The 10,000-nt window shown below is 46.0% G+C and overlaps 1 protein-coding gene across 1 annotated transcript in view; it reads right to left on the reverse strand.

The window, feature by feature from the left end:
- Positions 1–10,000, reverse strand: part of lrba (LPS-responsive vesicle trafficking, beach and anchor containing) — a gene marked incomplete at its 5' end in the record, with an annotated part of 387,967 nt that overhangs the window by 170,041 nt on the left and 207,926 nt on the right. Inside the window, 2 exons of the mRNA XM_084454694.1 lie at positions 1,244–1,346; positions 6,484–6,601. Of these exons, the coding sequence (XP_084310820.1) occupies positions 1,244–1,346; positions 6,484–6,601 (221 nt within the window). The remainder of the gene's footprint in view (positions 1–1,243; positions 1,347–6,483; positions 6,602–10,000) is intronic.

A 10,000-nucleotide genomic window follows, 5' to 3' on the forward strand; every position in this document is an offset into this window, starting at 1 on the left:
GGAGGGGAGAGAGAGGATGAGGGAGAGAGAGGAGGGGGAGAGAGAGGATGAGGGAGAGAGATGAGGGAGAGAGAGAGGATGGGGGAGAGAGATGAGGGAGAGAGAGAAGATGGGAGAGAGAAAGAAGGGAGAGAGAGGAGGGAGAGAGAGAGGAGGGTGAGAGAGGAGGGAGAGAGAGAATGGGGCAGAGAGAGGATGGAGAGAGAAGAGGGAGAGAGAGAATGGAGGGAGAGAGAGGATGAGGAAGAGAGAGGAGGGAGAGAGAGAGGATGGGGGGAGAGAGAGAATTGGGGGAGAGAGAGGATGAGGGGGAGAGATGAGGGGGAGAGAGGAGGGAGAGAGAGAGGAGGGGGAGAGAGAATTGGGGGAGAGAGAGGATGAGGGAGAGAGAGGAGGGGGAGAGAGAGGATGAGGGAGAGAGAGGAGGGGGAGAGATGAGGGGGAGAGAGGAGGGGGAGAGAGAGGAGGGAGAGAGAGGATGGATGGACGGAGGGATGAAGGGAGGAGGGGTTGTGGCCTGCAGGCTGTGGCCAGCAGGGCTGTTTATTTCTCATGGTGGGAGGTAAATAAATGAAGTGGACTGTGTTTGTGTGAAGCCAATTATGCTCCGCCAGGCATAGAGTGAGGAAAGGACGGAGACCAGCCTGTGTGTGTGTGTGTGTGTGTGTGTGTGTGCGTGTGTGTGTGTGTGAGTGCGTCCGTGTGTGTGTGCGTGCGTGCGTGCGTGCGTGTGTGTGTTGAGTGGAATGGGGGAGGGGGGTATTGTCTGAGCCAACAATACACCTTGTGTTTGTGTGCATAACTGGAAAAAAACACTTGATCTGTTTCTTTCTCTTCAATTCTCTCTCTGCCTCTCTCCTTCTCCCTCCCTCCCTCTGTCTGTCTCTCTCTCCCTCTGTCCCTCTCTCTGTATCTCTCTCCCTCTCTCTCTCTCCCTCTCTCCCTCTGAGACTATCCCTCTCTGTTTCTCTCTCCCTCTCTCTCTCTCTCTCTCTCTCTCTCCCCCTCTCTCCCTCTCTCTCTCTCTCTCCCCCTCTCTCCCTCTCTGCTTGTTTTCTCTGAACGCACCGGAGCATGGTGGCATTAGAGTGTTACACACTAAGCCCAGCCAGTGTGTGTGTGTGTATCAACTGACACACACACTGGGTTAGGACTATGCTTAGGGAATATGTGTGTGTGTGTGTGTGTGTGTGTGTGTGTGAGTGTGTGTGTGTGCGTGCGTGTGTGTGTGTGCGTGTGTCACCTGGTCTGTGGAAGGCCAAAGTTGGTGCCCACTCCAACGCGTGGCAGACAGTGGACCACCTTCTTGACCGTGGCCGCGTCCGGGAAGTTGAACATGACCGCAGCTAGGAAGAGAGACCAGCAGCGCACATAAGATCACACCTCCGCTTCCAGGTGGAGCACGATTACACCCTAATATCACTATTACACCCTAATATTACCATTACACCCTAATATCACTATTACACCCTAATATCACTATTACACCCTAATATTACTATTACACCCTAATATCACTATTACACCCTAGTATCACTATTACACCCTAATATCACTATTACACCCTAATATTACTAGTACACCCTAATATCACTATTACACCCTAGTATCACTATTACACCCTAATATCACTATTACACCCTAATATCACTATTACACCCTAATATTACTATTACACCCTAATATCACTATTACACCCTAATATTACTATTACACCCTAATATCACTATTACACCCTAATATTACTATTACACCCTAATATCACAATTACACCCTAATATCCCTACTGCACCCTAATATCACTATTACACCCTAATATCACTATTACACCCTAATATCCCTACTGCACCCTAATATCACTATTACACCCTAATATTACTATTACACCCTAATATCACTATTACACCATAATATTACTATTACACCCTAATATCACTATTACACCCTAATATCACTATTACACCCTAATATTACTATTACACCCTAATATTACTATTACACCCTAATATCACTATTACACCCTAATATTACTATTACACCCTAATATCACTATTACACCCTAATATCACTATTACACCCTAATATCACTATTACACCCTAATATTACTATTACACCCGCACTATTACACCCTAATAGCACTATTACACCCTAATATCACTATTACACCCTAATATCACTATTACACCCTAATATCCCTACTGCACCCTAATATCACTATTACACCCTAATATCACTATTACACCCTAATATCCCTACTGCACCCTAATATCCCTACTGCACCCTAATATCACTAGTACACCCTAATATCACTATTACACCCTAATATCACTATTACACCCTAATATCCCTACTGCACCCTAATATCACTATTACACCCTAATATCACTATTACACCATAATATTACTATTACACCCTAATATCACTATTACACCATAATATTACTATTACACCCTAATATCACTATTACACCCTAATATCACTATTACACCCTAATATCCCTACTGCACCCTAATATCACTATTACACCCTAATATTACTATTACACCCTAATATCACTATTGCACCATAATATTACTATTACACCCTAATATCACTATTACACCCTAATATTACTATTACACCATAATATTACTATTACACCATATTATCACTATTACACCCTAATATCACTATTACACCATAATATTACTATTACACCCTAATATCACTATTACACCATAATATTACTATTACACCCTAATATCACTATTACACCCTAATATCACTATTACACCCTAATATCCCTACTGCACCCTAATATCACTATTACACCCTAATATTACTATTACACCCTAATATCACTATTACACCATAATATTACTATTACACCCTAATATCACTATTACACCCTAATATCACTATTACACCCTAATATCACTATTACACCCTAATATAACTATTACACCCTAATATTACTATTACACCCTAATAGCACTATTACACCCTAATATCACTATTACACCCTAATATTACTATTACACCCTAATATCACTATTACACCCTAATATCCCTACTGCACCCTAATATCCCTACTGCACCCTAATATCACTAGTACACCCTAATATCACTATTACACCCTAATATCACTATTACACCCTAATATCCCTACTGCACCCTAATATCACTATTACACCCTAATATCACTATTACACCATAATATTACTATTACACCCTAATATCACTATTACACCCTAATATTACTATTACACCCTAATATCACTATTACACCCTAATATTACTATTACACCCTAATATCACTATTACACCCTAATATCACTATTGCACCCTAATATTACTATTACACCCTAATGTCACTATTACACCCTAATATTACTATTACACCCTAATGTCACTATTACACCCTAATATTAATATTACACCCTAATATCACTATTACACCCTAATATTACTATTACACCATAATATTACAATTGCACCCTAATATCCCTATTGCACTCTAATATCACTATTACACCCTAATATCACTATTACACCCTGATATTACTATTATACCCTAATATCACTATTACACTCTAATATTACAATTGCACCCTAATATCATACACCATGATATCACTATTACACCCTGATATCACTATTGCACCCTAATATCACAATTACACCCTAATATTACTATTGCACCCTAATATCACTATTACACCCTGATATCACTATTACACCCTAATATCACTATTGCACCCTGATATCACTATTACACCCTAATATCATAATACTTGACTGATAATGTAATAATCTAAAAAGTGAATGAATAATATTGTTAGGGTACTTTGTGGTATACTTTGGCATACTTTTTGGTACTTGTGGTATACTTTGGTGTGTCTTATGATACTTTGCAGTATACTTTGGTGTGCTTCGAGGTACTTTGTGGTATACTTTGAGGTGCTCCGTGGTATACTTTGCAGTACTTTGCAGTACTTTGTGGTACTGTATACTTTGGGGTACACAGCAATACTTTGCAGTACTATGCAGTATACTTTGGGGTACTTTGAGGTACTTTGATATTTTGCGGTAGTTTGCAGTAAACGTTGGGGTACTTTGCAGTACTTTGTGGAATACTTTGAGGTACTTTGTGGTGTGCTTTGGAGTACTTTGCGGTACTTAGTGGTATACTTTGGGGTACATTGTGGTACTTTGCAGTATACTTTGGATACTTTGTGTTATACTTTGGGGTACTTTGTAGTACTTTGTGGTATACATTGAGGTACTTACCCATACTTTGCAGTAATGTGTGATAATTCATGGTACTTTATGGTATACGGAGGTACTTTGCAGTATGCTTTGGGGTACTTTTAGTTCGGCACTCCACCTCCTCCACGTAGCACCCCAAAGTATACTGCAAAGTATCATAAGACACAAAAATATACCACAAGTACCACAAAGTATGCCAAAGTATACCACAAAGTATCCTAACAGTATTTTTCATTCGCTTTTTCAGATTATTACATTATCAGTAAAGTATTACATTACCAGTTTTGAAAAAAAGACCCACCTGATAATGTAATAACTTGACCAATAATGTAATAAGGTATTACATTATCAGAAAAATTATATTACATTATCAGTCAGGAAATTTTATTACATTATTGGTTGTTATTACATTATCAGGTTTTATTACATTTTCAATTGAGTTAAGTCAAACATTTATTACATTATCAGGCGTTATTACATTATCAGTTAATTATTACATTATCGGGTGCCACACACCCTGATATCACATTACAGCCTTATTCCAAAATTGATTAAATTATTTTTTTCTTATCAATCTACACACAATACCCCATAATGAGAAAGTTATTTTCCCCCCCACTTTTTTCCACTTTTTATTTTCATTAAAAATAAAAAACTGAAATATCACATGTACATACTGTAGGTATTCACACCCTTTAATCAGTACTTTGTTGAGGCACCTTTGGCAACGATTACAGCCTCAAGTCTTCGTGTGTATGACTACAAGCTTGGCACACCTATTTTTGGGGAGTTTCTCTCATTCTTCTCTGCAGATCCTCTCAAGCTCCCTCAGGTTGGATGGTTGGTACACGGCCATTTTCAGATCTCTCCAGAGATGTCCGATCGGGTTCAAGTCTGGGCTCTGGCTGGGCCACTCAAGGACATCCACAGACTTGTCCTGAAGCCACTCCTTTGTTATCTTGGCTGTGTGCTACGGGTCATTGTCCTGTTGGAAGGTAAACCTTCACCCCAGTCTGAGGTCCAGAGTGCTCTGGAGCAGGTTTTCATCCAGGATCTCTCTGTACGTTGCTGCATTCATCTTTCCCTCGATCCTGACTAGTCTCCCAGTTCCTGCCACTGAAAACATCCCCACAGCATGATGCTTCCACCACCATGCTTCACTGTAGAGATGGTATCAGCCAGGTGATGATACCACCATGCTTCACTGTAGAGATGGTATCAGCCAGGTGATGATACCACCATGCTTCACTGTAGAGATGGTATCAGCCAGGTGATGATACCACCATGCTTCACTGTAGAGATGGTATCAGCCAGGTGATGATACCACCATGCTTCACTGTAGAGATGGTATCAGCCAGGTGATGAGCGGTGCCTGGTTTCCTCCACACGTGACGCATTCAGGCCAAAGAGTTCAATCAGACCAGAGAATTCAATCAGTCCAGAGTTTCATCAGACCAGATCATTTTGTTTCTCATGGTTGTCTGAGAGTCCTTTAGGTGCCTTTTGGCAAACTCTAAGCAGGCTGCCATGTGCCTTTTACTGAGGAGTGGCTTCCGTCTGGCCACTCTACCATAAAGGCCTGATTGGTGGAGTGCTGCAGAGATGGTTGTCCTTCTGGAAGGTTCTCCCATCTCCACAGAGGAACGCTGGAGCTCTGTCAGTGACCATCGGGTTCTTGGTCACCTCCCTGACCAAGGCCCTTCTACCCTGATTGCTCAGTTTGGCCGGGCGGCCGGCTCTAGGAAGAGTCCTAGTGGTTCCAAACTTCTTCCATTTACGAATGATAGAGACCACTGTGCTCTTTGGGACCTTCAATGCTGCAGAAATGTTTTTGTACCCTTTCCAAGATGTCTAAGACGTTATCAGTATTTTGTGTAGATTGATGAGGAAAAAAATGAATGAAATCCATAACGTAAGGAAAGGTGTAAACATTGAAGGGTTGTGAGTCTCTCTGGATGACCTGGCGTCTCATATCAGGTTATACTGTGTGATGAAAACACATACAACAGCCTTTCCAAATAGAACCCAAACGCTAAAGTAACGTTTGAATAAATGTAACCCAAACGCTTAAGTAACGTTTGAATAAATAACGTTTAAATAAATGTAACCCAAACGCTACTGTAACATTTAAATAAATTGAACCCAAATGCTAAAGTAAGGTTTACAGGATGAAACGCTCGTGGGTCAACATGAGACTCCCACAGACAGGCGCTCCTGTGACCCGCCATCTTACTTCTGTTGGCCATGAAGATCTCCAGGGCCGAGTTCTGGAGCAGGTAGCGCCTGGAGAACACCGCCCGGATCTCCGTGAACAGCCACTTGCCATGGAGGCCTTCTGTGTAGGCCAGGATCTAGAGGAGAGGAGAAGATAGAGGAGGAGAGGAAGAGAGGAAGAGAGGAAGAGAGGAAGAGAGGAAGAGAGGAAGAGAGGAAGAGAGGAAGAGAGGAGAGGAGAGGAGAGGAGAGGAGAGGAGAGGAGAGGAGAGGAGAGGAGAGGAGAGGAGAGGAGAGGAGAGGAGAGGAGAGGAGAGGAGAGGAGAGGAGAGGAGAGGAGAGGAGAGGAGAGGAGAGGAGAGGAGAGGAGAGGAGAGGAGAGGAGAAAGGAGGAGAGGACAGGAGAGAGGAGAAGGCCGTGCGTTAGTTCATTAATCACGGCGCGACGAGGCGTGGGCCAGGCCGGCAGGATTAATGTCTAGTATTGATCAGCCTCCATGAAAAAGAGATTCCTCTCAGGAGAGAAAAGGCCCATTCAGACGGAGGCAGGCCGACACATAGCTCACTAAATACTAGTCACACTTCACACACTGGACACCTCCTCTCTTATCATAACAGATGGGGGATATATTCATGGTAGATTACCGAATAATGTACTATACACACACACACACACACACACACACACACACACACAGAGAGAGTATGTCTAGATACAGAACAACACTAATATACAGAGTCCATGGAAGACTGTACGATGACGATAATACAGCTTCAGCTCCTGGGCTTGACAGCAGCGACAGAGGACTGGGTGAAGAGAACCGTTTATGCTTAAACACTCCATTAGCTTGTACTCTTTAACAAGGGGACTGACACTGCGAGAGGTTAAACAGCTAACGCTACCCCCCCCCCCCCCTAAAAAAAAAAAGAAGAAGAAGAAGAAATGGTAAAATGAGCGCAGCGTGATCTCCCTGCGCGCGGCGGTTGTCAGAGTAACTTGTCGTGGCGCTCGTCAGATGACCTGACAGGCCCAGATGCTGGGCTCTGCCCCCGCCATTCACATCCCGGCTAATCCCGTCTTTAGCTTCTGCGCTAACCCACTTAGCGCTGCTTTGTTGACTAGCATTTCTTTTCTTTTCTTTTTTCCCCCTCTCCTTTTTTGTTTCCAAGGTGTTTGATGAGGGAGGGTGCTCAGGGACCCAGGGCAGGTCACTCAGGGTTGGCGCAGAGGGCTGAGAAACAGCCATATTAATCACAAATATTCAAATGCGAGCTAACGTGCTCTAAGACTAGCGTAAACTAGCTTCAAGGAGCTCATTAAGGGAAGGTGACAGTGGAGAGGCCCAGCTGGGGCCCTTAGCTGAGGATGAAGCGGCAGTCTCTCTCTCTCTCCCAGGAATAACATCTGACTGCACTGCTTCACTTCAAAGTCTCTGGAGTTCAATTAAATGTGGATTAGGGCTGTGGAGGAGCAGCCCGCATCGTCCCGCCACCACCCTCCCCGTCCCCGAACAGGGCCCAGGACGACCATACCGCGCCGTCGCCATGGCAACCCCCTCGCAATAGCCTACCGGCCCGCGCCGCGCCGGCTTAATGTGTCCGCAAGAACAGAGGGTCTGTCCGACCCGGCCGTCAGAACCGCACAGCGATGGGTCCACCGGACTGGACTCTAGAGCAGGACAGCTGGAGAAGCTAGGCCTGAGTTCCCACACGGACGGCTTCTGCCCTCGCTCCTGTCCGTCGCTGGGCTGCACACTGACATGGACACTGCGAGCAGAAATCAACTCCTCCCGCTCCGTTTGATAATGAATGAAAGCATGAATGCGTGAGAACGCACCGCCCCCACAATGACACGCAGCGCCAGGAGAGCCGGACGCCACCATGGAGGCTAGGCGGACGTCAGCGCTACATCAGAGCGCCCGAGTCCCCGCCAGACCAGACTAGACCAGACTAGACCAGACTAGACCAGACTAGACCAGACCAGGCCAGGCCAGACCAGACCAGACCAGGCCAGACCAGACCAGACCAGGCCAGGCCAGACCAGACCAGCGGCCAGCCCACCTCTCCCTTTGGCTCAGCCTGTCTGGAGGTGTGACAAACCGCCTTCCGACGGCGGGCGGCTCTCTGCTCCGAGGACAGACGCCCAGGTCAGCAGCCCCGCCCTGCCCCGCTGGGCAGCTGGCCCTTCCTCCTGCTGAGGGGGCGGGGCTGTGGGCGTGCTGGTCCGCGAGGTGGTGGGGTTGCCTCGGCGATGAGGCGGCGGGCGGCACCGGCGTGGAGGGATATGACAGCGCGGAGCGCCGACACCGCGTCGTCAATAAGTCCCTGATCCTCCATCACCGCCCTCTCCCTCCCATCAGAGAGACAGACCACGCGCACCGCACTACACTACCTGGACACACACACCCACGCTCTGTGTGTGTGTGTGTGTGTATGTGCGCGTGCTTGCGTGCGTGTGTGTGTGTGTGTGTGTGTGTGTGTGTGTGTGTGCCTGGAGAGGCTGGACAAATTGCAATGGTCTGGTTCTAGTCTGAGTTCTGGTTCTATGTTCTAGTTCTAGTTATGTTCTAGTTCTGTGATGGGCTGTAGGAGGGCTGTCAGAGTGTGGAGGGACCAGACGATCAGCTGAGTTGGAGTGGGTTCACCACCGAGGAAAGACACTTCCTTGGGCGTTTCTCTGTAGAAGCCTGGAACATCATGGCCTTCTGACTGGCCTGATCTGGAGGTCTCATCAGTGTAGACCGGCCTGGTCTGGAGGTCTCATCAGTGTAGACTGGCCTGGTCTGGAGGTCTCATCAGTGTAGACCGGCCTGGTCTGGAGGTCTCATCAGTGTAGACTGGCCTGGTCTGGAGGTCTCATCAGTGTAGACTGGCCTGGTCTGGAGGTCTCATTAGTATAGACTGGCCTGGTCTGGAGGTCTCATCAGTGTAGACTGGCCTGGTCTGGAGGTCTCATCAGTGTAGACTGGCCTGGTCTGGAGGTCTCATCAGTGTAGACTGGCCTGGTCTGGAGGTCTCATTAGTATAGACTGGCCTGGTCTGGAGGTCTCATCAGTATAGACTGGCCTGGTCTGGAGGTCTCATCAGTGTAGACTGGTCTGGAGGTCTCATCAGTATAGACTGGTCTGGAGGTCTCATCAGTATAGACTGGTCTGGAGGTCTCATCAGTATAGACTGGTCTGGAGGTCTCATCAGTGTAGACTGGTCTGGAGGTCTCATCAGTATAGACTGGCCTGGTCTGGAGGTCTCATCAGTCTGCAGTCAGGCAGACTGGCCTGGTCTGCAAAATGTCAATGTGATACAATATACAATAGCCTACAGTCTGCAAAAATGTAGGCTATTAGAACAGTTGTCAACGCGGCATTCCCAAACGAAAATCTAAAGACCTGACTACACCTGTCATAATTAGCAGCATCAGTAAAATGCATGGGACGATATTATCCTACTCGTTCAGTGACCGCTGTATCCGGAGAAGGGCTCACAGCTGGACCCGGCGCATCGGGGATATTATTGGACAGACAGCACTCTCGCTTTTA

The sequence above is a fragment of the Borostomias antarcticus genome (assembly GCF_949987555.1).
Source record: "Borostomias antarcticus genome assembly, chromosome: 20".
In the NCBI taxonomy this organism is placed as follows: Eukaryota; Metazoa; Chordata; class Actinopteri; order Stomiiformes; family Stomiidae; genus Borostomias; species Borostomias antarcticus.